The 17,101-nt window shown below is 45.8% G+C and overlaps 2 protein-coding genes across 2 annotated transcripts in view; both read left to right on the top strand.

Moving 5' to 3' along the window:
• Positions 1–17,101, top strand: part of LOC147430004 (L-arabinokinase-like) — a 131,671-nt gene that overhangs the window by 85,607 nt on the left and 28,963 nt on the right. The gene's annotated exons all lie outside the window — the stretch shown is intronic.
• On the top strand, positions 2,009–2,893 carry LOC147430005 (uncharacterized). Its single transcript, XM_086496096.1, has one exon. The coding sequence runs from the start codon at positions 2,009–2,011 to the stop codon at positions 2,891–2,893; it is 885 nt and encodes a 294-aa protein (XP_086352222.1).

Genomic DNA, 17,101 nt, shown 5'->3' on the forward strand with positions numbered 1-17,101 from the left:
AATATGAGGTTAGGGCTCATTCTCTGGCATGCTTCCTGGAGAAGGTGCGGAGTTTGGAGTACCGGCTTGTACTGTGTTGATGCAATATAAAGAACTACCGAAAGGGGCACCAAGGTTTGGGGCCAATACTCTCTGGGGTGGAATTCCGCCACTCCGTGTCGCGTGTCGTCTCTCTCTTTCAGTTCAGTTGCTATTAAAGTGCTAACAGTCTGTTCAGTCTGTTCTTTTCTATTGGCACGTGGTGCCCGTCTTGTGACACCCCTCATCCCTCATACACATGTAGAAAACCCCCATGCCAATATTTTATTTTGTAGTAAGTTATTTTTTAGCACCTCTTTCTTTCTGGATACTAAGAGAACACACACATGTACATTGTTCTCTCTCATAGGCCGATTTAGACGACGTAATTGTCATAAAATGATGACATGGCATGGGCTAACTGATAGAACCCGGCGGAGGGGCCTAAAACCTAATGGAAGAAGCAGAAGAAGTTTTCACCAACTTGCAGGTTCAGGCCAAGGGGCCTAAAGAGGGCTAGGTTTAAAAACCTAACTTTACCAATTGACTGAACATGGCCGAGGGGCCCAAAATCTTTACACAATATAGCGAAGGACCGATATCTGCATCGAGTTGTTGACGTGGCACTGTTGTACGGACTTCTCGGATTTCGCACTGATTACCGAGATTTCGTGTTGACTTTCGATGTTGCATTGTACGAATTTTTGCGTTTTGTGTTGGGGCAGCGGGCCAGGTATTGGGGTCTACTACTTATGGGACTAAGTGCTTTTTATGTAATTTCTAGGGGCCTTTATAAGCGTGCTCAAGGCCTTATTCTTGGCAGATCAGGTTGGGAGCATTACCAAAGAGAGGACCCTCGGGCATTGTACCTTGTGAAGTATAATAATAAAGAAATACCGAGAAGGGGCGCCAGTTTTTGTTGCATCTGGGGTCGGAACTCCGCCGTTGCGTGTTGATTCTCCTCTTCTCTTCTCTATCCCACGGGATACGATGTGCTATTGGTCAGATACGCACATCCTCACATCAGCTAGAGATCAAGATAGGCAGATTTAGAGGAGTACCCAAAAATAGAGCTAGAGATAGAGCTGCATTACATATGTCACTGCCCAGTATACTATGAGATACGAGGCTGCTTTCACTTTCTATTCAAAGAGGGTTTGGGCCACTTTCTAGAGTCATGAGATACCAGGATCAGAGATGCCTCGGATTATACTTACTGGAGATTCGCAAACACAGTGAGGACCTCTTGAAGAGGGGCACAATGAGAGAGATCCAGCGACAACGGAAGATTACAGATTTCTTTCAGTCACACAGACAGAGGAGTTCGAGCAGCCCCCACAGCATAACAACACCAGAGGCATACTGCTTGATCGGGCGATAAGAGTTGGGGTGGTCGCATCGCATCGCCCACGGATGAGAGGGCCCTCTTGATATCAACACAGATTGCAACAGAGGATCCATACCATACTGGCGCGACATAGGAGCCGTCCTGGATACTGATGTATATGTATATGATGCCTCGACTGTTAGAGAGCTCCATTGTATCGGCTAACCCTTTGTATTCCCTTTGTATCAGCTTTCACCCCACCCCTATCCACTATTTTCTTTTCAGTTCTTTGTACTTTTGTTACCCCAGACCTAGTATTAGATTCACCACATGTATCCTTTTGGTCTCATAGGTCATTTTGGCATTTTGAAGACGTTATTATTACATTTCATCTCTCTCTCTCTCTCTCTCTCTCTCTCTCTCTCTCTCTCTCTCATAGTATTTTTTGTTTGTTTTGTTATGTTGTTATTTTGTTACTCTGACTTTGTATCAGATCCACCACATTGTAACTTTCTGGTCTCATAGGTCAGTTTGGCCTTTTGAAGACGATAATATAACATTTCATTTCATTTCATTTCTCTCTCTCTCTCTCTCTCTCTCTCTCTCTCTCTCTCTCTCTAGCCCCTCCCCCTTGAGTGGTTTGCATGCAATGGCATCACCAGTATGAAGAAATCAACTTTTATGACTACTAGCAAGAGGTTAGCAAGCATAGAAAAGGAGATGAAGGCATACAAGACAGAGATGGAAGAGTGGGATATGGAGAAGGTGGTCTTTCTTCAGTGGAAAATCAACGAGACCGAGCTTCGAACTGTGGAGAAAATGGAGCATTGGGCCGAAATCGAAGACCTCAAGAATCAAATTTCAGCCCTCAAGAGAGACCTAGCCGAGGCAAGAGCCAATGGTGGACTAGAAGAGGGAGAAATCCAACCCTCAGTGATAGAAGAACTTAAGATAATCAATGAGCAAATGCAAGCCATTAAGGAAGAGGAGAAACAACAGGAAGCAAAAACATCTTCATGGACAGATATGATTACCAAAACCCATAAGAAAGTGGAGGAAGCGGAGAAGTGGATTTCGGTCGCAAAGAAGGGCAAAGGCAAGGAGGTATCAATCTCCACTCCCACCATCATCAACATGACACTTGAGGAGGAACAACAAAGACGTATGAGAGCCTTGCATGTGAGGGTTACCGGCCTCAACGATCGGGACAAAATCGACGAGGAAGTACAGGAGCTCATGGTACTAATGGGGATGCAAAAAGCGACGCACACAAGAGCATGGAGAGTTGGTAAGAAAAGTGGAGGCACGGGGGAAACATCAAGAGGAAGAGCTCTCATACTGCGCTTCCCCTCTATTGAGGAGAAGGACTTTTTGAGGAGGAGGCCCACTCTCAAAAAGACTGGTGTCTTTTTTGGTGACAATCTCACTCTCTCACGGCTTGCCCACATGCAGGAAGTCATGCCAAAGATTAGGGCCGCAAGAGAAAAGGGGAAGACAACTTTTTACAGAGAAGGAAGAGTGGTCATTATGGAGAGACGCCCTACATGACGGTGCGAGACCTATGGGACCACGCTCAGGATGGCGGTTTGGAACTGTAATGGTTCGTATAGACTTGATGTGGGGGCCTTTGAGGACAGCTTCAGAGACAGAGACATTGTTTTCTACTCAGAGACTCATCAGGCTCTAGGACAATTGATGCCGCATATATCAGGATACAGATGGGAGACAGCTTGCCAAACATGCACCAGATCTGAGCATGGGACTAGAGGATCAGGAGGTGTAGCAGTTCTTTTTAGAGAGAAGCTCCAACCAATACTACAAATAGTTTGGAGAGATGATCAGGCCAGATACATGTGGATGAGGCTGAGGGCAGAGATTGGACGTTTCTTGTACATCGCCATATGCTATTTTCCTCCCAGCACTTCAATATATGCTTCACCCAGAGGATAGTCTCCTTACTCTGTACTTGATGATGATATTTGGGAGTTCTCCAGGGAGGGAGACGTCATACTATTGGGGGATTTCAATGCTCGTACAGGCAGTTCATAGACGGTTTTCTATGACACCTCAGAGGAGATGCTCAGAGAACCAGAGCGAGAGGAGATGGGGCTTGAGAGATGCTCACACGACCGAGAGCATACAGAGTATGGGAGATACCTCAAGGAGATGACGAGTACTCACAGTTTAGCCATACTGAATGGCTTACCGACATTCCCATCATCTACAGGTTTGACTTGTTTTCCACACAGACATGGGGCCAGTATTGTAGACTATGTTCTGACACATCCGAGCTTTATCTCACATTCAAGATTTTACAGTGGAGCTCAGGCCTGTTGGGATAGCAGTAGATCATGCACTTTTAACATTATCAGTCTCCTTTGAGTACAATACATCTCAAGCCTCACGGGGTGGTAGACATCCACACTATACTTTTATACCAGAGACTGACTCAGTCAATGCAGAGGAGATACGTAGACTTTTATGCACATTAGAGCCAGAATACATAGTGGAGGAGATCACATCTATGCTGACAGTGACATTACATGGGGTAGCGACAGAGGCATACCCACACACTCAGCCTGGTCAAAGACGTCGTTCTGGGCACATGCCTCAGAAAAGTTGGTATAATGAGGAGTGTCGACAGAGGAGAGCTTAGATCCAGCGGGAGCTTGCATTGGGAGTGATCACCTATAGACTGTCTCATATTGCTACACGACGACTAGTACGACGGAAGAAGCGAGCTTTCTTGGTCCATATGGAGCAAGATTTATATCAGCTCTTCCTTAGTAGAGATTCAAGAGAGGCTTGGCGTCTATTCCATGAGCAGTCTCCCCCACCAGTGATTACTTCTACGGAGATATGGGGGCAGTATGTAGCATCATTATACATTGTACCTGGACAGCCACCACTACCAGATCCACCACAGCCATGTCCAGCTACGAGCACCTTCTTTACCATTGAGATGGTAAAGGAAGCCATTGACAGGATGAAGACCAGACGGGGCACATGATCATGAGGGTTTGGTAGCAGAGCACATTATACATGCTGGGGACTTGTTGGCAGAGATGCTTGCACAGTTGTTCAACCGTGTCATGTGTGAGGGCTTTCCTGAGTGTTGGAGAGTGTCTACTATTGTACCTATCTTCAAGACGGGAGACCCCACAGTGCCGGGGAACTACCGTACTATCATGGTAGGACACACATTGGCACGGTTGTATGTATCCATCCTTGAGCATAGGCTGAGCAGTTGGGCTGAGATTACGGGCATACGGGCACCTGGACAGGCTGGTTTCAGGAGGGGTTTCTCCACACTGGATCATGTCTTTACACTCAGAGCTATCATTGAGGAGGGTCGAGCACATGGTAGACGGATATATTGCAGCTTTGTGGACTTCCGCAAAGCTTTTGACACAGTACCGAGGGCCAGATTGATGCACCGACTTATGGAATTGGGGGTACCCACATAATTGATATGGGGGCATTGTACAGTTCAGTGAAGGGTCATGTACGCACACCAGAGGGGATATCTGACTTAGTTCACTCCACTATCGGAGTGAAACGGGGATGCCAATTGTCCTCTACTTTATTTGGTATGTATGTTGATGAGGTCTCTGATTATATCGACAGAGGAAGAGATAGAGGTGCTCGGCTTGCAGGGACATGGATCCCTCTTTTATTGTATGCTGACGATATCGTGTTTATATCAGACTCACCAGAGGGTATGCAGAGACATTTGGACGCATTGCATAGTTTTGCAGGGGATAGTGGATTGTCTATCAACCTTGGTAAAGCCAAGGTCATGGTATTTAATACCACGCCACAGTGGGTCAGGAGATCAGCACCTACATTCACATATGGTCAGGACAGTATGGAGTACACTGATGCATACACATATCTTGGGGTGGTCTATAGTGGACGGAGGTTCACTCTGAAAGTGGCAGCAGACGCTAGATTGACTCATGCGTATGCAGCCCTAGGCGGTTTAGAGAGGATTTGTTCGCAGGTTCAGTTCCAGGAACCTCGAACAAAGCTTTGGCTCTTCGACACTTTGGTCGCTTCAGTTATGCACTACGGGGTTCAGGTTTGGGGACTAGGATACCAGGATCTTATCCAGCTTGATACCAGGAGGACATGGATAGAGCCATCACGGGAGTTGGGTATGAAGAGGGCTTTCTATAGAGAGCATCTTCTCCAGCTCACGACATACGGATTTGTCACACGGCCTAGCTACATGGACACACATCTATCTCATGGGTTACGATGTGCCATAGGCCAGATACGCACATCTTCACACCAGCTTGGGATTGAGACAGGTAGATTCAGAGGCATACCAGCAGACAGGAGGATATGTCAATTATGCCATGTAGAGCCAGAGACAGAGTTTCACTTCATATGTCACTGCACAGTCTACTATGAGATTCGGGGACGCTTTCACTGTTTATTCAGAGATGGTTTTGACTCGTTAGATAGAGTCATGAGATATCAGGATCAGAGATGTCTGGGATTATTTCTACTTGAGATACAGAGACATAGAGACTCTCTATTGAGAGGGCATAGACAGAGACAGTCCCATAGACGCATCTCAGATTTCTTTAGTCCGAGTACCACAGAGGCAGAGGGGCCACCGCCACCACAGAGCTCGGTTCCCACCCATACACACACCAGTGGTACTCTCATTGATCGAGCTATAGAGTTGGGGAGATCGAGACGACCACGAATGAGGAGGGGAGCCACGCAACACCGGATTCTAGCACGACACCCGGAGTGTCGATCAGGATAGGCTTTATGCTACTGCTATATTGTATCATGGTGACACTTATCACCACTTTATACCTTTGTGGCATTATACCATTGCTCAGCTTACCAGCCACCCATAGGAGTCGGTAGCATTCCTATCTCAGTTTTTAGTTTGTAGTTTTCTTTGTATATACCCAGACCTGGTACTAGACTCACCATTGTAATCAGTTTGGTCTCATAGGTCATCTTGGCCTTTTGTAGACGTTAATATATCATTTCATTTCATTTCATTTCTCTCTCTTGTGTGATGGAAGAAACGAGCTTACTTGGCCCAGATGGAGCGAGACTTGTATCAGTTGTTCTTGAGTAGAGACTCAGGAGAGGCGTGGCGATTCTTTCATGAGCACTCCCCTTCCCTAGTGATTACTTCTCCTGATGTGTGGGGCCAGTATGCCTCATCGTTATATACGGTCACTGGACAGGACCCCCTTCCAGATCCTAGAGAGTCATGCCCACCTACCAGCACCTTCTTTACCACTGAGATGGTAGAGAGAGCCATTGATAGGATGAGGACGAGCAGGGCATATGATCATGATGGTCTAGTAGCAGAGCACTTTACACATACATGCTAGAGATATGCTAGTAGAGGTTCTTGCAGTGTTGTTCAATCGTGCCATGTGTGAGGGGTTACCTGAGACTTGGAAGTTGTCTACTATTGTGCCTATCTTCAAAGCAGGTGATCCTACAGATCCTGGGATTTACTGCACTATTATGGTTGGGCACACATTGCCACGGTTGTATGCATCCATTCTAGAGTAGCAGTTGAGTAATTGGGCAGAGGGTGAGGGTGTCCGAGCAAAGGGCCAGGCCGGTTTCAGGAGGGGTTTCTCCACTCTTGATCATATTCTGACACTCAAAGCCATAATTGCGGAGGGCAGGTCACATGGGAGACTGATTTATTGTAGCTTTGTGGATTTCCGCAAAGCATTTGACATGGTACGAGAGCTTGATTGATGCGCAGACTGCAGAAGTGGGGGTGCCCATAGTGTTGATTTGGGGGATTATGGCTCTGTATAGATCAGTGATGGGACATGTACGCACTCCGGAGGGGATATCTGATTTAGTTCACTCCACCATTGGGGTGAAACAGGGTTGCCCATTGTCTCCTACTCTATTTGGTATGTATGTTGATGAGGTGTCTGATTACATTGACAGAGAGGGTGATAGAGGTGCCCAGCTGGCAGGGACGTGGATCCCATTGTTGTTATATGCTGATGATATTGTGTTGATCTCTGACTCACCAAAGGGTATGTAGCGATAGTTGGATGCATTACACAAATTTGCAGAGGATAGTGGATTGTCTGTAAACCTTGGTAAAACCAACGTTATGGTGTTTAACACCATACCACAGTGGATCAGGAGATCAGCACCGACTTTCACATATGGTGAAGAGATTGTAGATGTCTTCACTGGGCCGAGGTTTTCTTTGGGGAGAGCCTAGACTGACTAGAGCTTTTGCGGCCTTGGGAGGTTGGAGAGGATGTGTTCGCAGGTTCAGTTCAAGGAACCTCGGACAAAGTTATGGCTCTTTGATACCTTAGTAGCCTCAGCTATGTTGTATGGGGTGCAAACATGGGGACCTTCTGTAGGCCAGGATGGTTAGAGACGTATGGAGAGGCCCTTGGTATCTATGATCTCTCAATTGATCAAAGCCAAGGCCTCCGTACCCCACGCTATCATACGAGCAGAGCTAGCTGCCCCTCCTATGGAGATTGAGGTGCTTGCCAGATTAGTCTCCTTTGTGCACAGCTTGTGGGATACTACTAGAGACAGATATGCTAGACTTGCCCTTGAGTCTTGCAGACAGTTAGCTCTTCAGGGGGACACTTCATGCTGGTATGCACGGATGACATCATGGTTTCAGATGCATGGTTTCACCATGGATAGGCTGCCCCCTTTCCAGTTATCTCTTCGGGCACTCTCGATGTCTCTTACATGGGTGGAGATTGCTAGACTCAATTCATCAGGACGTGATCTAGCTGGATACCAAGAGGACATGGATAGAGCCGCCACAGGAGTTGGGCACGAAGATGGCTTTCTATAGAGAGCATCTTCTCCACCTCACAGGAGATGGGTTTGTGATCGACCCAACTACATGGACACACATATGTCTCATGGTTTGCGGTGTGCCATTGATCAGATACGCACATCCTCACTCAGCTGGAGATTGAGACTGGTAGATTTAGAGGGATACCAACAGACAGCAGGATATGCCGCTTATGCCAGTTAGAGCCAGAGATAGAGCTACATTACATATGTCATTGCAGAGTGTATTATGAGATACGGGGCCGTTTCCATTGCTTATTCGGAGAGGGTTTCGATCTTTTCTCTAGGGTCATGGGTTATGAGGATCTGAGATGTCTTGGGCTATATCTACTTGAGTTACACAGATGTAGAGACACTTTACTTGGGAGAGATAGAGAGAGACAGTCCCAGAGACAGATTACAGATTTCTTTTCACTAGATATGGGACAACCAGAGGAGCAGTTATCATTGCAGAGCTCGTCGTCCCACACTCATTCAACCACTACCGGCACTCTTATCGACCGAGCATTGGAGCTACGGAGATCCAAACGGCCACGATTGAGGAGAGGGGCTACACAGCATCGGAGACTACAACATAGGATGTGAGCCATACTCTCTCAATATCGAGAGTGCAGATGAGGATGGATTCTAGTAGCAGTATTAGATTCACCATTTTGTAACAGATTGGTCTCATAGGTCATTTTGGCCTTTTGAAGACGTTAATATAACATTTCATTTCATTTCATTTCTCTCACATTCGTCTCACACCAAAGGCACACTGATCGACCGAGCGATTGAGCTGGGGAGATCCAGACGCCCACGACTGCGGAGGACTACACAGCATCGACGGAGGCTACATGAGAAGATTCGGATCAATTTGGCCAGGCATGCACGATGCCCGGTCAAACTACTTATGATGGAGGAGATTGATGAGATCCGCCAGCGATCGATGCTGGATCTCTTGTGATTTAGCTTTTTAGCTATCCCAGCGAGCTGCTTTCTTTGCTTAGTTCACATCGAGCAGGTTAGGATTCCATAGTATTTTTGTTTTGTTATGTTGTTATTTTGTTACTCTGACTTTGTATGAGATCCACCACATTGTAACTTTCTGGTCTCATACGTCACTTTGGCCTTTTGAAGATGTTAATATAACATTGCATTTCATTTCATTTCTCCCTCTCTCTCCTTTGTATCAGCTTTCACCCCACCCCTACCCACTATTTTCTTTTCAGTTCTTTGTACTTTTTGTACTCAGACTTGGTATTAGATTCACCACATGTAACCTTTTGGTCTCATAGGTCATTTTGGCCTTTTGAAGATGTTAATATTACATTTGATTTCTCTCTCTCTCTCTCTCTCTCTCTCTCTCTCTCTCTCTCTCTCTCTCTCTCTCTCTCTCTCTCTCTCTCAGACTGACCAGGGGGTACTCCGCACTCGCATGGATGGAGAGACAGTGCCACCAAGCACCGTACGAAGGGGTGGTTTTTTGACACTTTGGTTACACCGGCTCTTATGTATGGGGCAGCCATATGGGGACCTGGCTTGGCAGACTCAATCTGGCCTTTGATAGAGCGCCCACAGGTACTGATGATCTCCAAGATGATCCGCAGCAAGCCGTCCGTTCCACATGATATAGTCATAGCAGAGCTAGCAGTCCCACCTATGCTAGTAGAGGCACTGTTTCAGACGGTTTGCTTGTTACATAGATTACAGAGTATGGATAGGGACCGCATTGCCTATCGAGCACTACAGGCATCACAGTCTATGGCACTGGCAGGAGATGCCTCTTCTTGGTATGCACAGACCAGCGAGTGGTTCACTAGACATGGGCTTGATATAGATCGACTACCACCCCTCCAGTATGACATCCATGCACCTACTTATACTCTCACTCATCAGGAGAGGAATAGGATCATCAGGCAGGAGATTTCGCATATTTACATTGAGAGGACATGGATCAGCCCCAGGCAGCCACTACCGACGATAATGCTCCACTACCATGAGCATTATCTCTAGATATCAGATCAGGGCTTCATAGACACCCCTCAGTATATGCAGAAGTAAATGCCACATCACCTACGGGTAGCCATCGGCCATCTTCGAGTCTCATCACACCAGCTTGAGATTGAGCGGGGCAGAGCCAGAGGCATACCACGAGAGAATCGGACTTGCCCAGTGTGTCAGACAGAGGTGGAGATGGAGGAGCACTTCATGCTACGATGCCAAACTTACTCAGAGCTTAGACAGAGATTTGGGATTGAGGGCACCCTCCAGACATGCATGAGGAGGAGAGACCAGACTCATGTGGGCCGTTTCATCATAGGAGCACTCCACATACATGAGGAGTCTACACGACCACGACCACATGACACTGGAGGTGTTCAGCAGACGATCACTCAGTTTTTCCAGAGAATGACTTCAGGGGATCCCACACCGCCGACGACGACTGGGCTGACACTCGAGCAGGCAACGACTCGGCTGACACTCGAGCAGGCAGAGGCACAGCAAGCACGACGCCGACCCCGGGAGTCAGGATACCGACAGCCCCGTCTATACCAGCAGGATATACTGAGGATCCGTACACTTCATGAGCAACAGTTGGAGAGGGCCCGCTCCACCACACATTGGAGCACCCACTTACATCGGGTTTTTCAGCCCCTCCCTCCCATGTACCACTTTTTATACCCATCACCCATTACACACTACTAGTCAGCTCTGATACGGGTATGCCCTCACACTTTTACTTTCACTCAGCACGAGGTAGTCATTTTCTGCTGTGACAGCGCTACATCCACAGCCATATATTCATATGGTCAGTATCTGCGGTGCCAGAGCCATATATACCCATACCACCACACATTACCATCATACCACCACACTGCACATCCCGGTTCTAGATTAGCTTTCATTTCAACATTTTATTTTCAGTATTTTCTTTTCCGGACACCCGGACTACCACTAGATGTACATTGATTTGTCTCATAGGCTGACTTCGGCCTTTAGAAGACGTAAATAAAGCTTTCTCTCTCTCTCTCTCTCTCTCTCTCTCTCTCTCTCTCTCTCTCTCTCTCTCTCTCTCTCTCTCTCTCTCTCTCTCTCTCAGTTGTTTGCAGTTTTCTTTGACTTGGGAGTGTCCAAGTCTATTACGGAAGTATCAGAGCTCAGAGAAGGGACACCAGTTTTTGGGACTAGTGCATCTTGGCCGAAACTTCGCCATTCCGTGTCGATTCTCCTCTTCTCTCTCTCTCTCTCTCTCTCTCTCTCTCTCTCTCTCTCTCTCTCTCTCTCTCTTTTCAAGTTGAGTTTAGTTGTTTGTAGTTTTCTCACATGTGTTGCTTTAGATCTTTGGCTTGGAATGTCCCAGTCTATTACGGTGGTATCAGAGCTCTTATTCTACGGAGGATCCGATCCCTTTTTCTGCAGCACACATGGATTCTGGTAGTGAATCCAATAGGGAGAAATTTGTTCCACCTACTGACATGAGTGAAGAGACCAACGGAGGTTCTAGCGAGAGCAGGCCAGAAATTGAGAGCAGAGTATGGCACAGTTCTACCAGTTGCCGGTGGTCCCCACAAAATCTGGTACCAGTCATGCTTTTGTCTTTCCTTTTCTTCCGCGCTCGGCTGTTGCTTTGTGACTCTTTGGCTTATCTTCTGGTGGTCCTCTAGTACATCTTCTTTTCAAGAGTTCTGTCCAGCTCTTATCTGCGAGTACAGGTTCCGCTTTTCTGCACTTGTCTATCCTGTTGGCTTTCCTTCTGACTTGAGAGGAGAATCAATGGCCTCACGCCATCTCGAGTCAATCTCATCAATTGGGTAATTCTTCAGGTGTTTCGCAAATCTCAGGTCTCTTGAGTACGTGATCAATCTTTTCACACACGTATCAACCTGCAGTTGACGCTTGTACTCCCTTTAGTACTTAGCATGTTGCTCGAGTGACAATCTTGGGCCGGTTGGTTTCTTTTTGTGTTGTTTGCCCTTCTTCTTGTTACCGTTGAATGAAGTTTTCCCCTTCTGAGCAGATACTGGCCTATCCGAAGGGTACGTTAGTGTGTCGGCATTGCATACCAAATTCCTGCTTGGCCAGGCCCATAAGTAATTAAATGGAGTCAGAATTCTTTTGTAGGAAATATCGCCATATCTCCTTGGGCAACCCGCAGCAAAACCGCTCAACTTGTTGCTGGAAGGTAATTTTTTGAAAAGAAGAGAAAAAGTATCCCAAAACCTTTGGCAATAGTCGGCCAAGGTCTCTTCTTTGGTCATCCTCAGATGACTCCAAGCTGTGATGACATTTTATTCATATTCTTTTGTGAGTCAAGTGGAAGTAAAGACATATTTGAATATTAACCACTTTGTAGGAGCTTCCTTGTACAACAGTACGGTCGACCACCATGTTTGGGCATTCCCTTTCAAATAAGAAAACGCTCTTAGTACTTTAGAATGTTTTGAAAACCGTCTGTCCGAAAAGACAATGTCAAATTGTTGTATGAATGCAAGAGCTCTATGGGTGTCTCTATAGCCTAAAGACGTGTCAAATTTGAGTGCTTGCCCACCCTCTTTAAAATCCTTGGTCTTGTTGCTTTTCTTCTAAAGATGGTCATACTAGTTTATACCGTACTGGTGTCTTCGCCTCTTTCCAAACATTGATTCATCTAAATGAGATTATCAGAGGACAAGGTGTCCTTGTTAGAACTGTTAGAGTGTTGCCAACACTTCCGATATGGGATCTGCTCTTCTTGGTTCACTTGTTCTTCTTGCACTTCTTTCTCTTTTGATTCTTTCTCTGCTTCCGATGCTTTCCGTCCTCCTCGTTGTCGTCGAAGGAAGAGGAACTCTCCGAGCTATTAAAATGTGAAGATAAACTCGGGTCATCCGCAAAGCGCACTCGCTTCTTGGATTTGGTAGTTGCCTTGAGAGCAGATTTCCGAGCCTAATAGCCAGGATAGTTTGTTGTGCGACTCTTCTTTCGAGAGCTGTTGATAGTCTTCATTATTTTATTGACTTGTTGGTCAACAACAGTGTCAGATTTATCTTGTGAGTACATCGTTTGCTTATTTGCACTCGCCTTTGCTTTGTGTTTCATGGCCAACTTGAAAGGTGAGTGAACGGAAGCCTGCCATCACGAATGAATCTCGTCAAGTGGTCGATTCTTCATAAACATACATGGACCCTCGGAGTACTTGAGCATCTGATTAGCGGGGTCCCTAATCAAATGAATGAAAGTACTGAACTTTGCATAGCATGGGGCAAAGTGCGAGACCAGGAAGCTCTCACAAAGTGATGACGTGGCATGACCACCCGAGACAGCCTGCTGGCGTGGATAGGCAGTAGAAATGTCCGGAAATCGCGCGGACAAGATGGTGACGTGGCAGATTGTACAGAAATCCGCTTTTTGCGCTGAGAGCTTTTACTTGCAGATTTTTGACCAGTTGCTTTTGGAACAGTTTGCTTTTGAGTTTAACTGCTTTTGGGACTTTGCTTTTGGCATCCCTTATAAGAATAAATAAGCCCCAAGAGCCTCACTTCTCAAGGCATCTGGATGCAAATTTTGAGAGCAGAGGTCCCACGGGCAGTTGTACTTTGCTCAAGATTTAATAAAATAAAGAAATACGGAAAGGGGCGCCAAGTTTTGGGGCCAATACCTCTGGGCATGGAACTATGCTGGGCAGTGTCGTCTTGAATTAATCTGTGAATTAAAGTTTTGAAGTGAATCTATCTCTCGTGTCACGACATTTTTAGACTTGGGGTGCCCAAGCATGTGACTGTGGTATCAGAGCATCAGGCGTGTGCTTTTCTCAAAGCATACCAGTCCTATCAAAGAGCAAACATGACACTTTGGCAATTGTTATTGAAGAATCTTTGTGTCCCAACCCCGGACTTATTAATCACTCCCACCCTTACTTCATTGCGCATCGAGCGCGCTCCCGTCTTCATCGCTCTGTCTTACAGGGCATAAAGCCATAAAGAATCCCAGATTACATATGGATTCCGAAAAGAATCAGAAGACTCCATTTGCCATCTCCAAAGCGGGAGGCGGTACGGAAAATTCAAGTGGATTAGTAGGGAACGAGTACGAGCCACCTTGGCCTTCACAGTATGAACTCATGGAGATGCAACATCAACAGCAGGTTGACGAGTGCACAAAGCAGATGCTTCAGTTTGCCAAGGATCCACAATATGCCAAATTTTTGACCTGGCACTCGATGGATGAAATGCATACTCATTGGCAGAAAGCCATTGAGTCGCCAATAAAACTGGCAATCAAGAAACCTCTTGTCCCACGGATATTTTCTGAAGATGACCTTGAGGACATTGTTGAAAAGCGAGTCAACCAACTTTTTGGGTCAAAGGAGAAGCAATTGAAGAAACATAACAAGGAGTTGACTTTGTTGGTTACTTGGGCCGAAAATCCTCTTTGGAGAAAGCAAGGAAACAAAAGAAGCGTGTACGCTTTGAAGCATTGTCCAGTTCGTCCTCATCTTCTTCTGACAGCTCGGATAGCTCATCCTTTTCTGACTCGAGTGATGAGGACAGAAAGGGCAAGAAACGATGACGGACTATACGTTATATTAAAAAAGAAAGCACTTTTACAAAGCTAATCAGTATTATTTTCTCCACGACAAGGGCAAGAAGGCCAAGGAATTCAAAGGTGGACAAGTGCTAAAGTTTGAAACCTTTTCAGGGTTTCGAGATGCTCCTAAGGCTTTGCCCTTTATCCAACAATTTGATATAGCATTTTTTGGAGGTCGCTATACAAAGCACTCCAAGATTAGACGGGCAACATCCTTTTTGAAAGGCAATGCACGGACATGGTGGTCCACCCTGTCCACCCTTTTGTTAAGAAAAGAAGCACCGACAAAGTGGCTGAAATTCAAGAAACTTTTTATTTCCTGTGGCTCACTCAAGAGTATGAACGAGATATGAGAACCGGATGGGACCATCTTCGGATGGTCAGGGGTGACACTTTGGATGATTACTGCAAAAGATTTTGGGATACTTTCCTTCCGACCCCTTCTTTCAAGAAGATTCGTTTTAAGGAACAAATTGAGAAGTTTTGTTGTGGACTCCTCAAAGAAATTCGAGACTTTTGTGTTGAGAAGAAGTCAGAGTCCATTCAACAATTGATGGGACATGCTAAGTGAGGAATTGCTATGCATTGGAGTAACTTGACTTACCCACCTGATGAACCTTCAACCAGTCAAAACAGAAACAGACGACTAACAAATACACGAACTCGACTGACTGAAGACCAGAAAGATAAATATTTCAAAGCAAGAGAGTGTTTTGAATGTGGAGAACCAAGACATATCGTTGCACGGTGCCCTATCAAGGCACAAGAATCAGGATGACTAACATAATGGAAACTAGTCTTGCTTGGTGGGCCTCGCTATATAACATCTTCATATTGACGCCTAGTATGGGAAAAACGAGGACATATACAGTATGGCATCGATTGATTAGGTCTAAAGTAAAGATACGCAAGGTGCATTTACTATTGTAATACACTACATGTATTGGCTACCTATGCATTTACTACTTTAATACACCGCACGCATTGGCTAGCAACTGTATGTAAAGAGTTGCATGCATAGCTAACATATGCAGATCTTGAAATATATAATTCTGAAAGTAGCGTGTAAGTAAATTGAATCGAACAAAGTAATGTCCAAAATTCTAAACAAGCAAATGGAAAAAGAGTTAATGCATTGCAACATGAAATGAGGTGCTATACTGACCTACAATGTTGTACTGGCGCTTTTCAGTTGTCCACTCCACAAGCCGATATTTGAGTCAAGCTACAAGAAAGGAATGTGAATAGTTAAACATTACGTCATGTAGTGAAATGTCACAAATTGAAATTGCAAAGTATATAGTGCACATCATGCAGAAGTGCCATACAAAAGTATGGTGGAGAGTTGGCACTGTGGTCTCTCCAAAAAAATTATAAGAAACGGAAGTTGTGCCCTGCCCCATAGCGTTTATGTGTTGTGCCAAGCAAACATGTAGTCATGAGGAGTTGGATACAAATAACGAACCTTGCGTTGTTGTGGAGTTGGTGGGGTATGTACAGTAGGTGTGGTAGTCTAGATCATGCAAAAGCTTCGTTTCTACAAATGCACATCCATGATTGTTGCGAGAGCTGGTGGGGCAAGCGCTGATTTGGAGAACGCTAAAAAGGATGGAAACTGAACCAAAGAAAATACCCTACACCACAGCACACCAGTACTTGCAAGTATTTTCTTCTTGCTGCCTACTGATGAGTCAGCACCAAATGCCAATGCCTGTAGCCCCTGGCTGCCTTGCCCTTCAAGACCGGTAGCGCTGTACGCATGTAGTGCAAACTAGTTGACTGCCGCTTCTACAATATGCCAGGAGTATCATGCATTATGTCCCGTAATTTAGTTACCACCACTATTATTTACTACACCTGTAGCACCGTGACTCCACCAAGCGGCGAGGAAAAATAAAGAGTCACTAGTTGCTGAAGATGCAGAGTCTGAGAGCAGAGGTCCTGCAGGCAGTTTTACTTTACTCAATATTTAATAAAATAAAGAAATACCGAAAGGGGTGCCAGGTTTTGGGGCCAATACCTTTGGGCATGGAACTGCGCTGGGCCATGTCGTCTCGAATTGAATTGTGAATTAAAGTTTTGAAGTGAATCTGTCTCTCGTGTCGTGACAATTTTAGACTTGGGGTGCCCAAGCCCGTGACAAAAGCCCTTATTTTCTTTGATGGAGGAGCCAAGGCCAACTTCAACTGAATTGGCGGCTCGACTTGGAATTACGCCCGAGGAAATGGGGCCACCTGCCGAGGCTGTTCTAGCGGCACTCGGACGGGATGTTGCCAATACACATGTATTGGCAAACTATGTTCGCATCTTGCCTTTGGAAGGGTGTGACGTCCTCCTAGGAATCCCTTGGTTCCACAAGAACAG

Source organism: Adiantum capillus-veneris, chromosome 22, assembly GCF_014529385.1.
Source record: "Adiantum capillus-veneris isolate H3 chromosome 22, ASM1452938v2, whole genome shotgun sequence".
NCBI lineage: Eukaryota > Viridiplantae > Streptophyta > Polypodiopsida > Polypodiales > Pteridaceae > Adiantum > Adiantum capillus-veneris.